This window comes from Carcharodon carcharias, chromosome 5, assembly GCF_017639515.1.
Source record: "Carcharodon carcharias isolate sCarCar2 chromosome 5, sCarCar2.pri, whole genome shotgun sequence".
Taxonomy (NCBI): Eukaryota; Metazoa; Chordata; class Chondrichthyes; order Lamniformes; family Lamnidae; genus Carcharodon; species Carcharodon carcharias.
The window spans coordinates 40,776,472-40,798,998 of record NC_054471.1 but is presented as its reverse complement, the minus strand read 5'-3'; the positions used below and the strand labels follow the sequence as shown (position 1 = coordinate 40,798,998).

Sequence of the window (22,527 nt, the reverse complement as noted above, 5' to 3'; positions counted from 1 at the left end):
CCTTTGAATGCTGTGATTTGTATTTGTCGGCTGGGGTCATAGCTTAGTATCTTCAGAACAGTTTATAACATCACAGGAATATTCTTCACAAAATTCATTATGCAGAGTTTGACCCTGATGAGTTCTCTTTAGCACTCAGTGAATCATAGTTCAAGGCAAAAGTCTTTTTAAATTATCATTCAGCCTTATTTGCATTCTAAGGCCTTGCCAATTTTTAATCTAGCTGCCTAATTTTACCTTTACTCAATGAGTCTTAATATTCTTTAAAAGCTTCAATTGTGAAACTTTATCAAATATCTTCTTCCAGTGCCAGTTTATTGTATTTTAATTACTGGTGGAACAGGTTTTTTGGATTAGGGATTCTGTATAATACATGTGACTAGGAAGCAGTTTTGCATATTGAACCTCTGTACCTCTGTGCCTGAATAGAACTCAAATCAAGTGGGTACTTTTTTAATCAGCATTGTCTTCAGCCTAAGATTAAAAATTGTTTATTATAATTAATAATTATGTCCTGTTGCTGATGATTATCGGTAAGTCACATTGACCACACACACTGTAACTTCATCGACTGTGAAGATGGAAATAATCCACTTGAAATACAAAGTAATCTCTTAGATTTTAATTATGCAGATAGGCATTAAATTGGATCACTGCTGTCTTTAACCATCAGAAAATTACACTGTAGCCTGTTCCTTATGCCATCACACAGTAGTCACTAATTAAATCATCATTTTGTTGTTACGTTCATAGAAATGTTGGTACCTAAGTTATCAGGTTGGTTTGTGAAAGCGAAATGCGATGTGATTCTATGTTTATTGGAACAAGTGCAGGCTGTCGTTCGGTTCATAATTCCCAAGATTAAAGAGTGAGTGAGTTCTACTGAACTGATTCGTTGCCGAATTATCCTCACTGTAACCCTTTTTAAGTTCAGTCAAGTTTTATATTTTTACAATTGTAACACTCATGTTCAAAGCTGCAGAAAAGGCCTGCCAAATATTTTAAAGTGTCAAAAACTTGACAAAATTATTATTCAATTCATGCATTCAGAACTGGGGCAGACTTCATCTTGCAGCTTGAGAGCACTCCGATACGGATGGCAAAGTAGTGACATCTCAACATAAAGCAGCCAGCAGACTATGTGGTACCATGTTGTCAGACAATCTAGAAAAATGTAACGCTGCTATTGAGAGGAAAATAGTGAACACGGTAAATTGATGGAGGTAGGAGAAAGAGATTGAAACCATAAACCATGAAAAGATTAAGAGGCTAGACAGAATGTTAGGAAATGGCCATTGGAGGATGGTAAGCCAGAATTAGAGAAGAGATTGAAGGCCCAGACTGAAGAAATGTAATTATTCTCAAATCATAGAAAAATCACTATTTCTGTCAAATGGCTTAATATTTTGAGGAGATGGCTAGATAATTAGAAATCCAGTGCAAATTTGATTCTGTGGAGGCAACTTGGGAAATGCAGGCAGTCAGACAAGACGTGAGTGGGCAGAACAATGGCAGGTAAAATGTAATGCAAAAGAAATAAAGTACTGTACATAGGAAGAAAAAAATGGACTGACTTGTTGAACTGCCCTGAAATAGTTGAAGAAGCTGGGAGTAAGCTTGAAAGTCAACATGTCCACCTGAGACAGATCAACAATCAACAGAGCAAATCGAAATGGAACATGGCCAAAACTGTAAAATACAGGAAAGAGAAAGCCATACTCAAATATGAGGACAAAATAATGTGGATCCTGGAAATGTGAATTATAAACAGAAAATGCTGGAAATGCTCAGCAAGCCAGGCACCATGGGTGGAATTTTCCCATCCTGCCCACCACGGGCAGGAGCAGAGAATCCAGTGACAGGCAAAAAGTCAGAAATCCGCCAGCATTAAAACAACCTGCGATTCTCCAGATGGTGGGTTTATGGTGGGTTGTTTGTCCTGTCGACTACTGGCGTGAACGCCATTTGCATTCATTAACATCTCACGAATGCTCATTAAAACAGCTGCTCACTGGAATCTTGGATTGTTACGCCATTTGAAAAGGGGTGGGGTGCACAAGTCAGACCCCAGTTCACTGGTAACTTCGAGGTGAGTGCAACATACATAGCCTACCTGCCTTAGCGCCGTTCTGGTCTTGTTGTGATGAACGCTATTCTGCTGGGGCTGCAGGGTTGGACTGCTCCTTCTCTTTACCTACATTGTCCTGAGGAACACCACTGTGCTGTGTACTCGTGCAGGCCTCCAATTCCAGAAACTAGCGCTGCAACCGTGGGCTGTGAGGCGAGGTTAGGGTTGGTGAACACAAGGTGGGCAATGGGGAAGGAAGGCTGTGGAATGGCAGTGAGGGGGAAGGGCCAACACGAGAGGGCCTTTCTGGGGCTGCCCTCTAATTTGTGCTGCCGCAGGAGTGAACAGGAGTCTGCTCAGAAGGAAAAGAGGAAGACCCCCTTGCGATGAAAGCCAATGACTTCATTGGCATGGTTAAAGGGCTTCTCAGAACTTAGTGGCTTTATATCACAGTCCTGAATCTCAGGAGTAACACACAGGAATTTAGAATTTGGGAATGCAGGCAGTAGTGAAGGAGGCACACCTGTATCATATATGGCCTTGCATCAGTGAAGGCCTGTCACGTGGTCACGAGAATTGACACTTCTAACGAGCCAAAGGGTATCAGCAGATATCCTGGGAACATCACCACCTGGGAGTTCCCCTCCGAGCCACTGACCATCCTGACTTGGGTCAGGATCTTACGGCCCCACTGCGGTGTCTCTCACCCCGGCAGGTGCGTTGAGATATTTAAATCTCCATTCAGTTTGGCGGGGCTGTAAAATCCTGGCCTTGGAAATGTGTCGCCATCCCCTCACTGTCACTGGGTCAAAATCCTGGAATTCCCTCCCAAACAGCACCATATAGTGTACCTACACCACAGGCACTACAGCAGTTCAAGAAGGCAACTTACCACCACCTTCTCGGGGGTACTTAGGGATGGGCAATAAATGCTGGCCTAGCCAGTGACACCCACATCCCGCAAATGAAAAAGAAACTGGTCAGTAATATGCCACATCAGAGATTGGAGCATAGAGCTAGGTTGGATCACTCATCTCAACTGAACTTTAGCATCCCACGCAGGGCTCAAGATGTTACATATCTGTGATGCCATCTTGGTCACCTCGATGTGTGTGCTAGTATCTCAGGAACAAGGCGGCATCAGCCACCATGCAATTAGAGCTAGAAAATCTCTAGATCCTTATAGTTTCCAAATGTTTCATCTTCTGAGCTTCACTTTCTTGCCTCTTGAATCATTAATGCTGTACATACGAGCAAGGAGCAGGAGTAGGCCATTCAAGCAAGCCTGCTCCACCATTCAATAAGCTCATAGCTGACCTGATAGTAACCTCAAATCTGCATCTCACCTACCCCTGATAACCTATCACCCCTTTGCTTACCAAGAATCTATCCACCTCTGCTTTAAAAATATTTAAAGACTCTGCATCCACCGCCGTTTCAGGAAGAGAGTTCCAAAGACTCATGACCCTCTGAGAGAAAAAAATCTCGTCTCATCTCAGTTTTAAATGGGCAACCCCTTATTTTAAACACTGACCCCTAGTTCTAGATTCTCCCCCAAGAGGAAACATCCTCTCCACATCCACCCTGTCAAGACCCCTCAGGATCATATACGTTCCAATCAAGTCACCTCTTACTCTTCTAAACTCCAATGGATACAAGCCTAACCTGTCCAACCTATCCTCATAAGTTAACCCACCCGTCCAGGTGTTAGTTTGGTAAACCTCCTCTGAACTGCTTCTAATGCATTTACATCCTCCCTTAAATAAGGTCACCAATACTGTACACAGTACTCCAAATGTGGTCTCACAAATGCTCTGTATAACTGAAGCTTAACCTCCCTGCTTTTGTATTCAATTCCCCTTGCAATAATTGATAACATCCTACTAGCTTTCCTAATTACTTGCTGTACCTGCACACTAGCCTTTTCGATTCATGCACTAAGATACCCAGATCCCTCTACGTTTCAGAGCTCTGCAATCTCTCACCATGTAGATAATATACTTCTCTTTTCTTCTTCCTGCCAAAATGGACAATTTCACATTTTCCCACAATATACTTCATTTGCCAGATCTTTGCCCACTCACTTAACCTACCTAAATCTTTTTGTAGCCTTCTTTTGTCCTCTTCACAACTTACTTTCCTACCTATTTTTGTATCATCAGTAAATGACAACCATCCCATCCATCCCTTCATCCAAGTCATTTAAATGTAAATTGTAAACAGTTGAGGTCCCAGCACTGATCCCTGTGACACACCACTCATTACGGCTTGCCAACCTGAAAAGGACCCATTTGTGCCTACTCTGTTTCCTGTTAGCCAACTAATCCTGTATCCATACCAATGTTACCTCCTATACCATGAGCTTTTTTTTTCCGCAATAACCTTGGTTGTGGCACTTTATCAAATGCCTTCAGGAAATTGAAGTACAGTACATCCACCAGTTCCCCTTTATCCACAGCACATATTGAAATTCTTTGAAGAAGTAACAAGTTGTTTAAGTATGATTTCTCTTTCACAAAACCATGCTGATTCTGCCTGATTACCTTGAATTTATCCAAATGTCCTGCTATAGCTCCTTTAATAATAGCTTCTAACATTTTCTGTACGACAGATTTTAAGCTAACTGGCCTGTAGTTTCCTGCACAAAAACAGAAATACCTGGAAAAACTCAGCAGGTCTGGCAGCATCTGCGGATAGGAGCACAGTTATTTCCAGCATCCGCAGTTTTTTGCTTTTATCTGTAGTTTCCTGCTTTCTGTTTCCCACACCTTTTTGAATAATAGTGTTACATTTGCTATCTTCTAATCTAATGGAACCTTCCCTGAATCTAGGGATTTTTGGAAAATTGAAAGCAATGCATCAACTATCTCACTAGCCACTTCTTTTAAGACCCTAGGATGAAATCCATCAGGTTCTGAACATTTGTCAGCCCGCAGCACCAAATATTTACTCAGTACCACTTCTTTGGTGATTATAATTTTCCTGCATTTCTAGCTCCCTTCCATTTCCTGTCTTATAGCTGGTTCTGGGATGTTACTACTTCTATAGTGAAGACTGATGGAAAATACCTGTTCAATTCATCTGCCATTTCTTTGTTTTCCATTATCGCTTCTCCAAGCTCACTTTATATAGGACCAACGCTCACTTTGTTAGCTCGTTTCTTTTTAAAATATTTATAGAAATTCTTACTATCTATTTTTATATTTCTGGCTAGCTTTCTCTTGTCCCCTAATTTTTCCCTCCTTATTAATCTTTTAGTCATCCTTTGCTGTTTTGTTTATTCATTCATGGGATGTGGACATCGCCGGCTAGGCCAGCATTTATTGCCCATCCCTAATTGCCCTTGTTCCTTATATTCTGTCCAATCTTCTGACCTTCCAGCTACTTTTGCAAAATTATGTGCTTTTTCTTTAAAATTGATATGATTTTTAGCCTTTCTAGTTAATCTCTGATGGTCTTGGACTTTTTCTTACTTGTTGGAATGTATCTCTTCTCTGTATTCTGAAATATCCCCTTAAATATTTGCCACTGCATCTCTATTGACCTATCCCTTAACTTGATTTGCCAATTCACTTTAACCAGCACTGCTTTCATTTTTTAAAATTTATTCATGGGATGTGGGCTTCGCTGGCTGGGCCAGCATTTATTGCCCATCCCTAGTTGCCCTTGAGAAGGTTGTGGCGAACTGCCTTTTTGAACCGCTGCAGTCCATGTGGTGTAGGTACACCCCACGGTACCCTCATAATTGCCCTTATTTAAGTTTATAAACATAGTCTCGGACCCATTCCTCTCTCCCTCAAACTGAATGTAAAATTCAATCATATTATCGTCACTGCCATCTAGGTGTACCTTTACTTTGAGATCATTAATTAATCCCAACTCGTTGCACAATACCAGGTCTACTATAGCTTGCTCTCTGGTTGGCTCCAGAACATGCTGTTCTAAGAAACTGTCCCGGAAGCATTCTATGAACTCCTTATCTAGGCTACCTTTGCCCATCTGACTTTTCCAGTCTATATGTAAATTAAAATCCCCCATGATTACTGCCATTCCTTTCTGACAAGCTCCCTTATTTCTTGCTTTATGTTCCACCCTACCATGTGATTACTAATAGGGGCCTGTACACAACTCCCACAAGTGACTTTACCATTTCTCATCTCTACCTAAACCATCTCCATATCTTGGTTTCCTGAACTTAGGTCATCCCTCTCTTGTGCTAATACCATCATTAACTAACAGAGCCACCCTGCCACCTTTTCCTCGCTTCCTGTCCTTCCTAAATGTCCTACACCCTCTAATATTCAGGTCCCAATCCATGTCCTCCTGCAGCCATGTCTCTGTAATGGCAATCAAATTGTACTTATTTACTTCTATACGTGCTCTCAGCTCATCTGTTTTGTTTCGAATGCTTCATGCATTCAGATACAGAGCCTTTAGTTTTACCCATTTATTCATTTTATAACCTCTAGTCTCATCTGTTGATTTACTGTTAGATTTGTGCTCACTTTCCCTTCCTGTCACGGTCCGTTTTTCATTCCCTGCAATAATACCTTTCTCTTTTGCCTTGTCTCTACACTTTGATTTACCATATCTTCTCAAATTTGATCCCTTGCCCTCACTATTTAGTTTAAAACCCTCTCTTCTTCCCTACTTATATGGCTCGTAAGAACACCAGCCCCAAGATGGTTCAGGTGTCCGTCCAAACGGTACAGAATCCACTTTCTCCATATTGGTGCCAGTACCCCACTTCTCCCACACCAGCCTTTGAGCCACACATTCATCTCCCTAATCTGATTTGTCCTATGCCAATTTGCACAAGGCTCAGGTAATAATCCAGAGATTATGATCTTTGAGGTTCTGCTTCTTAATTTCTACCAAGCTCCTCATACTAACTAAACAGAACATCCTTTTTTTGTCCCACCTATGTCGTCAGTACCAACATGGACCATGACCACTGGATCGTGCCCCTCCCACTCCACATTCCTCTCCAGCCCCGAGGAGCTGCCCCAATCCCTGGCACCAGGCAGGCAACACAGCCATCTGGACTCATGTTCTTTGCTGAAGAGAACGGTGTCAATCCTTCTGACTATGCATTCTGCTACTACCAATACATTCCTTGTAACTCCCCCAACTTGAATGGCTTCCTGTAGCACGGTGCCATGGCCAGTCAAGTCATGTGCCCTTCAACCCCCACTCTCATCCAAGCAAGCTGAAAAAAAAATCTCAAATCTGGACAATTGCAAGGGCGCAGGCTGCTGCACTCATGCCCTCTGGGTCCCCTTACCTGCCTTACTTGCCGTCTCACACTCCTGTCCCTGACCACTGACCAAATCAGAAGACCCTATCCTATGGGTGTGACCACCTCCTGGAATGAAGTGTCCTGGTAACTTTCCCCCTCCCAGATGTGCTGTAGTGCGGCCTCCAGCTCCAACATGGAGCTGAATTTCCTGCAGCTGCAAACACTTTTTGCAGATGTGTTTGCCCTAGATCACCTCACTGACCGTGAAAGTGGGAATTCAACTTGTTAATCTTTTTCAAGTTCAATTTAAGAGTATTTAAGAATATTTAAGAAACTCCCGCATCCTGCACTCGCAGCACATGACCTGCCCTGCCACCTCCAATATGTGTTAATTAATGAATCATTTCTAATTAATAATCAATAAAGCCTACTCCTCCTAATGGGTTTCAGCACTGCAAGTAAACTTTACAATAATGATAAAACAATACAGTACTTACAATGCTGATAAAACTAATAATACCAATTACTGATTTACCTGCTCCTTCTGCTATACCAAAGTGGAAATCAAATACTAGCGGCTCAAAAAGAGTAGAAGAAAAAAGCAGCTCCCTGTTTTTCACCGAACTCCCCACTCAGCCCACTTTTATTTCCTGCAGTAAACCTTCCCTAAAGCACCCCTATGCACCGAATTCCCACTTTGTACCAAATTCCCAAATATATTTTATGTTTTATTTATTCACAGGATGTTGGCTTCGCTGGCTGGGCCAGCATTTATTGCCCATCCCTAATTGCCCTTGAGAGTGTGGTGGTGAGCTGCCGCCTTGAACTGCTGCGGTCCATGTGGTGTAGTTGCACCCACAGTGCTGTTTAGGAGGGAGCTCCAGGATTTTGACCCAGCGACAGTGAAAGAACTGTGATATATTTCCAAGTCAGGATGGTGAGTGACTTGCAGGGGAACTACTTCCAGCTGGTGGTATTCCCATCTATCTGCTGCCCTTGTCCTTCCAGATGGTAGTGGTCATGGGTTTGGAAGGTGATGTCTAAGGAGCCTTGGTGAACTCCAGTGCATCTTGTAGATGGTACACACTGCTGCTACTGTGCGTTGGTGGCGCAGGTAGTGAATGTTTGTGGAAGGGGTGCCAATCAAGTGGGCTGCTTTGTCCTGGATAGTGTCAAGCTTCTTGAGTGTTGTGGGAGCTGCACTCATCCAGGCAAGCAGGGAGTATTCCATCACATTCCTGATTTGTGCATTATAGTTGGTGGACAGGCTTTGGGGAGTTGGGAAGTGAGTTACTTGTCACAGGATTCCTAACCTCTGACATGCTCTTGTAGCCACAGTATTTATATGGCTAGTCCAGTTCAGTTTCTGGTCAATGGTAACCCCCCCCCCCCCCCCCCCCCCCCCCCAGGAAGTTGATAGTGGGGGATTCAGTGATGGTAATGCCATTGAATGTCAATGGGTGATGGTTAGACTCCCCCTTGTTGGAGATGGTTATTGCTTGGCACTTGTGTGGCGTGAATGTTACATGCCACTTGTCAGCCCTCACTCACTCACTCTCTGTCTTATTCAGGTTGAAGTCTCCCCTCACTGACAGTGAAGGTGTGAATTCAACCGGTAAATCTTTTTCAAGTTCAATTGTAGAGTACGAGTTAGATTCTGACCTAGAACTATCTTCAATGTTTCCTTTCAGAGAGAAGACAAAAGCAGATATGGATCCAGGGCTCAATGCTGCCTTTGTCAGGGTCCTAATGCAATGGAGGAGGCAAAGGAGGGAGAGGTGACCCTGCACGCAGCTCCAACAGGAGGGGCATGGTCAAGTAGAGCCACAGCATGAACAGGAGGGTCAGGAGGAGAGACCCAGACAACGGGGACAACTTGCCAGACCTAGGATTTATCGTAGAAGAGTCTCCTATTTATAAATAAGTGAGAGGCAATGCCGTGCACACCTGCGCTTGTCCCGCGCTTTGGTACATCACATTTGCCGCATTCTTCATGCAGACCTTACGCCACATGGAGTTGGAGGGTATCCCCTGCCAGTGGTTTTGAATGTGACCACAATGCTAATTTTCTTTGCCTCTTGTTCTTTCCAAGGATTAACAGGGGACCTGTGCAGCATCTCTCAGTCCACAACATATCGATGCATAAAGAACGTCACAGATGCCCCTTACAGGAAAGCCCTTCATTTATGTGAGATTTGCTCTGGATGAAGATTGCCAGGCTGCAAGATTCACCAGCCTTGTCGCCATCTCAGGGTGCAGGGTGCAATAGACTGCACCCATGTGACTACACGGGCTCCATGGCAGCAGCCCCTAATGTTTATAAACCACAAGGGCTATCATTCCCTCAATGTACAGCTGGTGTGTGATCACCGGAGATACATACTGCACGTTTGTGCACGGTACCATGGGAGTTGCCATGACTCCTACGTCCTTAGTCACTCTCAGGTGCCTGAGATTTTCAAGAGGCCATTACGTCTGTAGGGATGGCTGCTTGGGGGATGAGGAATACCCACTGAAATGCTGACTGATGACACCAGTGCATTGCCCTCAGAGTCGTTCCGAGGAGAGGTACAAAGCTGCTCACAGCTCCACATGCTCCCTTATAGAGCAGACCATAGGGCTTCTGAAGATGTGCTTCAGATGCTTGGACCGCTCAGGTAGCTCACTACAATACATTCCCGCATCATCACAGTGTGTTGCGCCCTTCACAATCTGACTATGCAAAGAGGTGAACCCCTGCCAGAGAATGAATTGGAGGAGAATGAGAGCTCATTGGAGGATGAAGATCTGGAGACCCAAGAACTTCAGGAGGTTGCTGAGGGTCAGTATGAGCACAATGACACCATGGAGGAAGGAAGATGTGGGAAACGTGCCCCTGATATGTTCATTGCTGACAGGTTCCAGAAAGAGTAAGGTTAAGTGAGGAAATATGGCCAAATCTCTCCTAGCCCTCAATGCCATTTTCTTTCAGCTCTGGGGATGTCCATCCACTTGCAACAAGAACGAGTCCTGCATTCAGACTTGCATCATCTGGCTTCGTGAATCGTCAGACCATGATCTGTGCTTTGGTCTGGCTCACTCTGGACACTTAGAGCCTACTTAGGAACAAGAGCAATGCACGAGAAGACTTGATACCTTCGCCACCATCTAATGATGCAAACACTGCTGCGACTGAGATGTGGACTGAGATAGGGATCTCCTCCTCCCGTGTATGTCTTTCTTCTGTCGCTACCACTGAGGAGACAAAAATGCCGCTAGAATATCAATGCTGATGAGCTGCCCTCATCCTATAGTGTTACTTGAGGAAGGAGTGTTAGAAATGCTTACATCTCACACTTCCAATAAAGATTTAAACACATCTCCCTGACATCACACAAGGGCGCGGAGACTAGTTCAACTGAGGTTGACATTACAGGAATGTGAATCTCACAGTGGGGCGCTGCCACTGAATGGGAGCAAGGCTAAACCTTGAAAAAGAGGATTTCAAAGAACAAAATCATAACGCCTTCAGTTGACAGAAACATTCACGTAACCATCAAATGTATTAACAAAAGTGCAATTTGTTTACATGTCTAGCACACATGTAACCCAAAAGTGACATCAATTTTTTAAATTTTCCTAACTCTAGCACTATGCTTGGGTGTAGCCCCGACATCTGCAGCAGAGGTGAAGGCAGCCTGCTGACTGCTATGTCCTGGTGTCTGTGATGACCTTGGCGGACGTCCTCTGGTCGCCCAAGGCATGGAGGGCCCTGGCCTGATAAGGGTCACCTGCTCAGGGACAGAAGTACCCTCGCCAGCCTGAGAAGCTGGAATGGATGGAGGCCACAGGCAGAGGGGGCTGTAAGTGGCTGCACACCCTTGGCATGGCCTGAGAGGAGGCCCATGAGGTCACCATGGGGAGGCTGCCAACCACAATGGAGACCTTGGTCCAGCAGGTCTTGCCTGATTTGTGCTCAGCCCTGCAATCCATGGCCACACAACCGGGCGGGCACCATCAAGATATAGGGGACGAGGGACCTTGACCTCCCTCCAGGTGCACCATCTCCTGTAGGTGTCAGGGTGGGGCCCTTGGGCACCCACAGGGAGGATGAGCGTCAGCCAAACACCTCGTGGGCCTCCTCTCAGGCCACTCCAAGGGTGTGCAGCCGCTTACTGGTATTCTCCAGAAAGTGAGCCTGAGCCTAATCTACAGCTGTGTCCCACCAACCCATAAATAGTAAAAAGGTGGTAAAAGGAGGAGTAAGGCCGATCAGTGACCTAAAAGGGAATTTGCACATGATTGAAGGGGCCATGGCTGAGGTATTAAATGAATACTTTGCATCCATCTTTACAAAGTGGGTAGATGCTACCCAGGCCATGGTGACAGAAGAGGAAACTCTGTCACTAGAAGGGTTCAAAATTTATAAGGAGCAAGTGTTGAATAGGCTGTCGGTACTTAAAGTTGACAAGGCACTGGGACCAGATGAGATGCATCCAAGGAAATTGAAGGAAGGAAGTGAGAGAGGAAATTGCAGGGGCACTGACCATAATCTTTCAGTCTTCCCTAGACTCGGGGTGGTGCCAGAGGACTGGAGAATTACAAACATTACGCCCTTGTTCAAAAAAGGTTGTAAGGATAAACCCAGTAATTACAGACCAGTCAGTTTAACTTCAGTGGTGGGCAAGATTCTAGAAGCAATTATTCGGGATAGAATTAGTAGTCACATGGAAAAATATGGGTTGATAAGGAAGAGCCAGCATGGATTTCTAAAGGGGAAATCATGTTTAATTAACTTGCTGGAGTTTTTTGAAGAGGTAACGGAAAAGGTCGATGAGAGTAATGCTGGTGATGTGGTGTACATGGACTTTGAAAAGGCATTTGACATAGTGCCACACAACAGACCTGTGAGAAACGTTATTGCTCATGGAATAAAAGGGACTGTAGCAACGTGTATACAAAATTGGCTAAAAGATAGGAAGCAGAGAGTGATGGTCAATGAATATTCTTTGGGCTGGAGGAAGGATTGTGGTGGAGTTCCCCAGGGATAGGTATTGGGACCCTTGCTGTTCCTGATATATATTTATGATCTAGATCTCAGTGTGTGGGGGACAATTTCATAGTTTGTGGTTGATACAAAATGTGGGAGTGTTGTGAACTGCAAGGAGGATGGTGAATTTCAACAGGACATGGACAAGTTGGTGGAGTGGGCAGATAGGTGGCAGATGAAGTTCAATGTGGAGAAGTGTGAGGTGATGCATTTTGCTAGGAAGAACATGAACATACAATATAAAACAAGGGGTGAAATTTTGAAGGGGGTGAAGGAACAGAAAGACCTTGGTGTATATGTGCATAGATCATTGAAGGTGGCAGGACAGGTGGAGAGAGTTAATAAAGCATATAGTATCCTGGGCTTTATTAATAGGGGCATAGAGTACAAGAGCAAGGAGGTTATGCTGAATTTATATTAGACACTCGTTAGACCTCAGCTGGAGTATTGTGTACAGTTCTGGGAACCATATTATGGGAAGGATGTGAACACATTGGAGAGTGCAGAAGAGGTTTACAAGAATGGTTCCAGGGAAGAGAAACTTTAGCTATGAGGGTAGATTGGAGAGGTTGGGACTGTTCTCCTTGGAGAGGAGAATGCTGAGAGGAGATTTGACAGAGTTGCTCAAAATCATGAGGGGCCAGGACAGAGTAAATAGGGAGAAATTGTTCCTGCTTGTAAAAGGATTAAGAATGAGAGGGCACAAATTTAGTGATTTGCACAAGAAGCAAATGTGAGGTGAGAAAAAAACTTGTTGACACAACGGGCGGCTGAGGTCTGGAACGCCCCGACTGCCTGCAAGTGTGGCGGAGGCAGGTTGAATCTGGGCATTCAAGAGGGCGTTTGATGATTATTTGGATAGAAACAATGTACGGGGCTACAGGGAAAAAGGCAGGGCAGTGGCACTAGGTGGTAAACCTGATTTGGAGAGCCGGTGCAGACATGATGGGTTGAATGGTCTCCTTCTGTGCCATTAAAATTCTGTGATTCTGTACGTCTGTGTGTGCCGTAGAGTGTGTGTGAGCGCTATAATGGTTCTTCCAGAGCTTCCTTTTTGGACGTGGTCTGGGCGCTTGCACTGGTGCTTGACTGGCTTGGGAGCTTTGATCTGCTGGTGCCTAGAGAATAAAAAAGAGAGATTCAGTTAATGATCATCAGCTATATTAAGACTGCATGTGACTCAGTGATTATCAGGATTTGATGAAGTGATGGAGCTGTGATCTGTACTTGGTTGGTGGGAAAGGCCGATCTCCCCTTTCCCACAGGAGCGATCCCTGTCCTCCCTGGCCAGCTCGGCTGCAGCCTCCTCAAACTCGGTGAGGGCAATGTTGTCAGCCATCCCACCCTCTGTGTGTGATCTCTCGTGCCTGCGGTGTGCCAGCTTGGCTTGTATGAAGAAGAAAGAAAGGTATGTGATGAGAAGGGATGGAGCAGAGATTGGGTGAGATGCATGTCCCTTGTGTGTGGTGAGCGCTCCCCCGAAAGGCCAGAGGATGGAGTGTGAGCAACATGATAGATGGGATGGTGGTGATATGGAAGTCTCAGTGAGAGAATGAGTGTTGATGTGTCCCCTGCTAATGGTTGTGTGAGATCCCTGAAGAGAGTAGCTGTTTGAGTGATTGATGCCACGATGAGAGTTTGATATTGGAGGGAGCTGAAGGATGACTTAATCTGGCGGAGCTGATGAGATCATTCATCCTCTTCCTGCACTGGATGCATTTCAGGCGCGGTTGCCAGTGGTGCTGAACTTCTCTGCGACCACCTGCCAGGCTGGAGAGGTGAGGCTGTTACGCTTCCTGCAGCCATCTCTGGGAGACAGGACTTGGCTGCGCGCCTGCACTCCTCTGATCAAGGCCTGGTGGGTGAATCGGGGTGCTGCCTTTTTCTTGAGGCTCTCGGCCTCCGCCTTCTGGCTGTAAGACATCTCTGCATGTGTCCGGAAGACAGGTGGGCTGGAGAGAGTGGGATTATGTGTTGGGCTGGCGTTTAAATATGGTGCTCAGACCTTCGACCCCGTCAGCTGGCGGGCGGACAAATCAGCTCCTGACCCGCCAGGTGATTTGGCCCAATACTCGCCTGTGCATAATTAATGACCCTCCAAGCGTGGAATCGGGAATGAGTTCCCGCCATTCCAGCCAGTGAGGTGGGCGCTGCCAAAACCTCTCACCACCGCATTTAGCTTCATAAATGGAAAATTCCGCCCCATGTGTGGATAGAGAAATGCTGTGAACATTTCTGACCTGAGTATTTCCAGCCTTTCCTGAAGTCATGCTCAAACTCTAATGTTCTGGTCAGATCACAGAGGAAAGATTGGGGGTGGGGAAGCTGGAGCCTGACATGGAAGGGGCAGCTGGGGGGAGGTGCAGGTGCCCGCCCCTCTCTCACCTAGCCACTGATAGATCCCACCAATGCCTATAGTGATGGAGCAAAGATCCAAGCACAAATCCAGCAGAAGGTGCTGGACCAAGGTCTACAAGTTGGCCTCCACCATTCCCATGGAGACCTCAGGCACTCGCATGTCAGAGCCACGACATGAGACAAAAAGCGGATGGACTTCTCCATCCTAAGCATAATTAATGAAATTTCAAGCAGAAGATCAGGCGTGAGAACCCAACTCGCCACTAATCCCACCTGCCAACGCACTTAGTCTCCAGAGTGGAAAATCCCACCCATCTTTTTGCATTATTTGTGTGGTTCTTTTGGACTAATTTAAAAGGGGTTATTTTTGAAGTGGGGGTGTTATCTGTTTCTGATTATCTATGTTTTGACTGTATACTGATTTAACAATTGCTAAACTTGTACAAGGATTTCAATCATTAATGCTTCATTGAGATCTGTATTGTGCTCAGTGAAAAGAATGAGTCTGAGCAGCTAACAGACTTTTTCATATTGGGGAACATACAATAAATACAATTTACTTTTAAAAAATAACCTAGAGCTTGGAGACAAGTTTACATAGGAAAACCCATAGTAAATATGGACATATGAATTTATAATGAAAAAAGTTGGCGCATAATGATGACGAAAACACAATAGAGCAATTTAAATGGCACAGGTAGGAAGTAGAAGTTAGTGTGACATCTAATATATTTTAGATGGGTTTGAATTTTACATTATTATTTGTAAGCCAAATTGTAGAAGAAGGTGTGCAGACAAATGATTAAAGCAGTTGATCTGGTCGTGAGTCAGAGACGGTCGGGGCTGGATATTCCACTGTTTGCAACACATCCCCACTCCCTCCTTCTTCCTGCCTGGCCCCGCCCTCCCCCCAGCCTCCCTGCATTTTCATTTAGATGCGAACCCGACATTGGGGTCACTGCCCCGAAAACATCCAGACAACACCTTCCTCCCACCCTGCTGGGGGTGGGGGGGGTGCGCACATTTCCCTTGCGTAAATCCAGTGGCCAGCAGCAGACAAACACCTTGGCAGAAGAGGCTTTGAGGCCTACTTGTGACAAGCCAGGGGTGCTCTATGTACAAAAGCCACAAGAAACCCGGAAGGAAGGAGAGGATGTATGGAGAAGAGATGGGTTTAAAAAGAGTGTACACAAGATTTTTATTTTTGTGTTTGTGGAGGCTTTTTGTAATTTCTAAAATTCAATGATTGCATATTAGGCTTTGAAAATTAATGGAATTTCCTTGTAACTCCTCTCCCTTTTCTCTAGTTTGAAGATTGTGAAACGAATTTTCAAAACTGATTATTGACAAAACTATTGACTAGGGAAACATTAGGAAATACAAGTTAGGAATAAAAAAGGGAGCCGGGTAGAAAATTTTCATCCAAACGATAATAGAATGAATGATAAATTAATGGGAGATGACTTATGAAGCAAGCACTATAAATTAAGATTGCCAACCCTCCAGGATTGTTCTGGAGTTCATGATTAATCTCCAGGACACAACTGTGAGCAACTCAGAAGAAAAATCATTGTGGCATTTAAAAATTGTTCTTTTTCCATTTTCTTTGAGCATTTTTGTTTATTTGTTAAAAAATAATTGAAGGCACAGGACAAAGGACAAACATTAATCGGGTAATAACTCTTTGTGTTCATTGGAGTGCGAAGGTGAGGCACTGCAAGGAAGGATGTGTTGGGTGAGCAAAGTCAAGCGAGCCGGAGAGAGGTGGCTGGAAGCAGGTGGTGCTATGCTGAAACCTCCAAGAATACATTCAAGCAGAGTTGGCAACCTTACTATAAGTGAATGCAAGAATCGATTAAATGCATTGATCCAGGCATATGATGCTTGCACTCATGATTGTGATCTATTTTCTCCCATTTCTAGTCTCTAGGCTGTAGGATCTCCTTTAATATGGCTACTGTTTGTTAAACTAATGTGGTGTAACTGATCAGCTCCTTTTTTTTAATTCAGGTTTTGCACTAGGTAAAGCACCTGACAGAACAACTGCTCTTCGAAAGGTAGGAATTTGTGGGGTTTTTCTTAATCATTATAGGTTTAATGGAACCATTACAGAAAGCAATTAGCTGATCACAAGGACAACAAAAATTAGAGGGTCGTTGCTCCTGAGAGCTTTTGTTTTGAGAATAGATGAGAAAAGTGTTATACTTATCTACAATGGAGGAGAAAAAACACAATTTCCAAGTTAAATTTTGAAACTCTCAGCATAACTGGGCATCTCCTTCCCAGTTGTAGACATGAAAATGTGACATTACCTTGTTGCTCAGCCTCAAGTGACCCATTTGGGATCAGTTGCCAACAGCCCCCTGCAGGCCCAGTGAAGGCAACGAGCATTGGTGAGTATGGAGAGCCGAGGCAAAGTGAAAGCCTAAGCTCCGCAACAGCAGGAGCATGCTGGCAGCCATAAGATCCTCCATCACATGAGTATTTTTTTTTTTGAAAAGAAATCACAATAAATGTTAGATTTAGGGCGATGAGGTCCACAATGACTCATGATTTATGGGTAGATGGTGATGTAGTGGTGATGTGATTGAACAATCAATTCAAAGGCACAGGCTAATGCTTTGAGGGCACAGGTTCAAATCCCAACATGGCAGCTGGTGGAATTTAAATTCAATTAATTAATCAAAAAAAATCTGAAATGAGAACTAGTTTCCGAAATAGCAACCATGAAACTATTATTGATTGTTGTAAAAAAAAAAACCCATTTGGCTGACTGCTGCCCTAGCCTGGTCAGGCCTACATGTGACTCCAGACCATAGACTCTTAACTGCCCTTAAAGGGCAATTAGGGACAGGCAACAAATGCTGGCATTGCTAACGACACGCATCCCATGCAAGAATTTTTTTTCTTAATTGTAAGGCCTTTTTAAGAAAAAGACCTTCTTAAATCTGAGCAAGCTTTGGGTCACCTTCCCTGGGACTTGACTCACGACTCAGCCTTTGCTCTTCTATTCTATTTATTTTGTTCCTTTTCCACCCCCGCCTAATAACGGACTTTTTAGATGTAAATAACACAATATAAATGCAAGTTGTTGTCTTACCCTGGATATGGCCTTGAGAATAGAATGATACAGCACAGAAAGAAGTCCTTCAGCCCGTTGTGCCTGTGCGGGATTTTTGGTAGAGCTGTCTGCTTTGTCCCGTAGCCCCGCAATTATTTTCCCTTCAGCCATTTATCCAGCCCCCTTTCGGAAGTTGCTATTGAATCTGCCTCCGCCATCCTTTCAGGTGGTGCACTTGCTGTGTCTCCTCACGTCGCCTATTTTCTCTGCCAATCGCCTGTGTCCTCTGGTTACCAACCTTCCTGGAATAGTTTCTCCTTAGTTACTCTGCCAAAAACCTTCATGATTTGTAATCGCGTTTTAATTTTTAAGTGGTTGTCACCTTCCTATGAAAAAGCAAAATGATTATATTATGTTGCAGAGATGGTAGCATAATATTTATGTTACTGGACTAATTATTCAGAGGTTTGGACTAATAGTGCAAAGAATGTGAACCCACCATGGCAGATTGAGAATTTGAACTCAGTGTGAAATAAATCTGGAAGTAAAGAGCTGGTAGAAATAAAAGTGACCACAAACCTATCGGATTATCATAAAAACTTAAATGCAAAAAGAAAATTTGCAGCGGATGCTGTAAATATGAAGTAAAGGCATAAAATTCTAGAAATAATCGGCAGGTCTGGCAGCATCTGTGGAGAGAGAAGCAGGGTCAGCATTTCAGGTTGCAATCTTTCATCAGACCAGAATTTTGTCACTTCTGATGAAAGGTCATCAGCCTGAAGCATTAACTCTGTTTCTCTCTCTCCACAGATGCTGCCAGCGCAGCAGAATAAAAGCCCAACTAACTCACTGATGTCTTTTTAGGGAAGGAAACTCACTGTACTTACCCAGCCTGGACTATATGGGGAGAATTTTCTCCCCGTTGGGCGGCCTGGGCGCGCAGCTGATCGCCGCCCGTGATTGGCTATGCGCTGCCGTTTTACGTGTGCAGGCAGAGGGAGGAGGCAGAGTCAGGACCTGCGCTCTGTGCCTCAAGGAGATTAATTTGATTATGAAGACTTGAAATAAAGGAAAAAGAATTATTCAGACATGTCCCCTCATGTGACAGTGTCACATGAGCTGGGACATGTCAATGAATATGAATAAAAAAATTTTATTCAATTTATAAAGCCTTCATGAAACCTCATCCCACCCACGGATGAGGTTTCGTGATAAATGTGAAGGCCGCTTGGGTTCTTCGCCTGCCCGCCAACCTTAAGGCTGGACGGGCAGCCCAGACAACCAGCTTAATTAGATTATTAATGGCCTTAATAGGCCTTTGACAGTTTTGAGGGCGCGCAGTTGACTCCGGTGCGCGCCCGCCAGACTGAGAATTGGAATGAAGCGCAGTGATGTCGGGATGCACGCCCGATGTCACCACGTGTCATTTTGTGTGTCAGCGAGTGGGGCCTGACCCCACACACCAACCAGAAGATTCAGGCCTACTATGACCTATATTCGATGACCTATAAGTGATTCTAGCCCCACACTATTGTGATTAACTCATACCTGCCCTCTGAATTTTCCGAGCAAGCTGCTCAGTTGAATCAAATTGCTACAAACCCACACAGACTGCAGTGGTTCAGGACAATTATATTGGATTGCACACATAGGATATATGGCACAGAAACAGACCATTCGGCCCAGTCAGTGCATGCTAGTGTTTATGCTCTACTCGAGACCAATTCCACCTTTTCTCATGTAAATCTACCACTGTAACCATCTATTCCCTTCTCCCTCATGTGGTTATCCAGTTTCCCCTTAAATGCATTTACACTGCTGCTTCACCCACTCCCTGTGGGAATGAGTTCAACGTTCTCACTGCTCCGGCAAAGAGTTTTATTCAAATTCCCGATTGAGTTTCTTGGTGACTATCTTAGATTGATGGCCACTAGTTATGCTCTTCCCCACAAGAGAAAACATTCCCTCTGTAATCTCTAGGGTTCCTTGCCAGCAATGTCCACATTTTTGAAGTACAATTTCCATTAATTTAATATTTGAGTATTTTTCACACTCTACAGTTTTCTAATTTCCTTCTGAATTTATCCTTGTTGTGTTACAAAACATTAATCAAATTAAAAGAGCCACATATTTAACCTGCAGCACCTCAATTCACATTATATTGCTTTTGTTTGTTTTCTCCTGTTGTTTTATTTATTGGCCCAAGATAGATGCACAAAAGTGGTTTGCTTTGTAATAGGTTTTTGCTTTTGCTTTGTAATAGGTTTTTGCTTTTGCTTTGTAATAGGTTTGACTGTAGAACAGAATAAACTCTGGAGCAGTTGTGAAGGTGTTCCAGGAGACTTGCCTAGGGCTGTCAATCCGCTATGACCTGAGGGTAGCACCACACTTGTTACTGTTGTTTAAGGCCACAGCTCCACTTTTACGCTAGAAATGCAAGAGCATGTTGCGAACCCACCTCAGCGTTCTGCCTCTGCAGAATAAAAGCGTTGAAACTTCCTACACCACCTTCGACTGGTGCAGCAGTTATCCTTCCAAGGAGTAATTGTTTTGTGCACATCAATCGCTAACTCAAGTTTGTACAGCTGGCTTTACCACAAACAATTCCACTGCCATCAATCAGTGCGTTCCTGAGGCCAGCTCGCCTGCGAAGAATCTGGGCAGATTTTTTTTTAAATGTGTTAGTTTATGGGATGTGGGCATTGCTGGCTAGGCCAGCATTTATCGCCCATCCCTAATTGCCCTTGAGAAGGTGGTGATGAGCTGCCTCTTTGAACCAAGCTGCAGTCCACAGTGCTGTTCGGAAGGGAGTTCCAGAATTTTGATCCGGCGACAATGAAGGAACAACAATATAGTTACAAGTCAGGATGGTGTATAACATGGAAGGGAACTTGCAGGTGGTGGTGATCCCTTTGGGTGAGATGGTGGCATAGTGATAATGTCACTGGGCTAGTAATCCAGAGGCCCAGGCTAATGTTCTAGGTTCAAATCCCACCACAGCATCTGGTGGAACTTAAATTCAATTAACTAATAAATTTGGAACTGAAAGCTAGTCTCAGTAATGGTGACTGTGAAACTATCAGTGGTTGTCCAATCTGATTCACCAATGCCTTTAGAGAAGGAAACTTGCCCTCCTAACCTGGTCTGGCCTATGTGTGACTCTTAACTGCCCTCTGAAATGGCCTAGGAAGTCACTCAGTTCAAGGCGATTAGGAATGGGCAACAAATGCTGACCTTGCCAGCAATGCCCACACCCTGTGAAAGAATAAAGAAAAAAAATAAATCTGCTGCCCTTGCCCTTGTAGGTGGTAGAGGTCAAGGTTTTGGAAGGAGCCTTGGTGAGTTGCTGCAGTGCATCTTGTAGATGTACACACTGCTGCTACTGTGCATCGGTGGTGGAGGAAGTGAATGTTTGTGGATGTGGTGCTAATCAAGCGGGCTGCTTTGTCCTGGATTGACATGTGCCTTGTGGGTCGACAAGCTTTGGGGAGTCAAGAGGTGAGTTACTTGCCGCAGAATCCCAAGCCTCCGACTTGCCCTTGTAGCCACAGTATTTATATGGCTGTTGCAGTTCAGTTTCTGGTCAGTGGTGTGTCCCCCCCCGCCCCCAGGATGTTGATAGAGGGAGATTCAGTGATGGTAATGCTGTTGAATGTCAAGAAGAGATGGTTGGATTCTCTCTTGTTGGACATCACCCAGCACTTATGTGGCACGAATACCACTTATCAAACCCGAATATTGTCCAGGCCCTGCTGCGTATGGACATGGACTGTTTCAGTACCTGAGGAGTCACGAATGGTGCTGAACATTGTGCAATCATCTGCAAATATCCCTGCTTCTGACCTTATGATGGAGGGAGGGAGAATGACTCAGTTTATGCTGTTTTTCCTATTTCCCTGTGCAGAATCGCTGCTGTGCATCATTTTCTCCATCTAGTGGCTGTGTTGAGAACAGACAAAAATATTAGCCAAGATCTTGGCAGTCTTGGGACCCACACTCAGTATTGCCTGACTATACTAGAGTTAAGCTGGACTGCTTTGCCTACCAAGCTACATAACTTAACGAATTAATAAATGGAATAATATAATTTGTCTTTAACCATCTAGTTCAGTAAGCCATTCAGTACTCCATTTTTGTTGCTTGTTTTGTTTTAATTTATAGGCAAAGAACAGAGCTATCCACTACTTGTACTACATCGAGCGGTACAACAGCCACACCAGTAAGTATATATTGTTTGTCATTCTATACATTTCTCAATTGTAGGAGTATAACATGGTATGATATGTCCTGAGAAACCACATACCGAGTGCACATGAGAATGTTGTGGCAATATAGATGCATAGTTGTGTGTGGGGTCTCCATCGCAGTGCCTCATGGTCACTGTGTCAAAATTTGCAGGATTTGCAGCATTGCACCAGTTTGATTATACCCCCCCCCCCCCCCCCCCCCCAGACCTGTGCTTTGCTAATCCTGTATCATAAGTTGTATCTGCCAGCATGCCAATCAGAACAGGAGCATTGCTTCCACAGTCTTAATACTTGCATACTGAGTTACTAAGAGCAATCTAGGAAATCCAGTAGCTATTCTTCCCTATAAAGACCCAACACAGTGAAATGGAAAAGGTAGAAAATTGACAACAGGATTGGGACTAAACCCAAAGCACGTTGTGTCACTCCAAAAGTTCTACAGCTGTTTCTTGGGCTTATCTCCTTCAGGGTCCAACTGAGCAAACCTTGTCCAGGTTTACCTGTAATGATGCAGATCCTGAAGCG

At 44.4% G+C, this 22,527-nt stretch overlaps 1 protein-coding gene across 2 annotated transcripts in view; it reads left to right on the top strand.

Moving 5' to 3' along the window:
* The window catches only part of mrps5 (mitochondrial ribosomal protein S5), a 146,995-nt gene that overhangs the window by 114,788 nt on the left and 9,680 nt on the right, over positions 1–22,527 (top strand). For both annotated transcript variants that reach the window (XM_041187154.1, XM_041187155.1), the window contains exons 7-8: positions 16,705–16,751; positions 21,917–21,974. In XM_041187154.1, the coding sequence (XP_041043088.1) occupies positions 16,705–16,751; positions 21,917–21,974 (105 nt within the window). The remainder of the gene's footprint in view (positions 1–16,704; positions 16,752–21,916; positions 21,975–22,527) is intronic.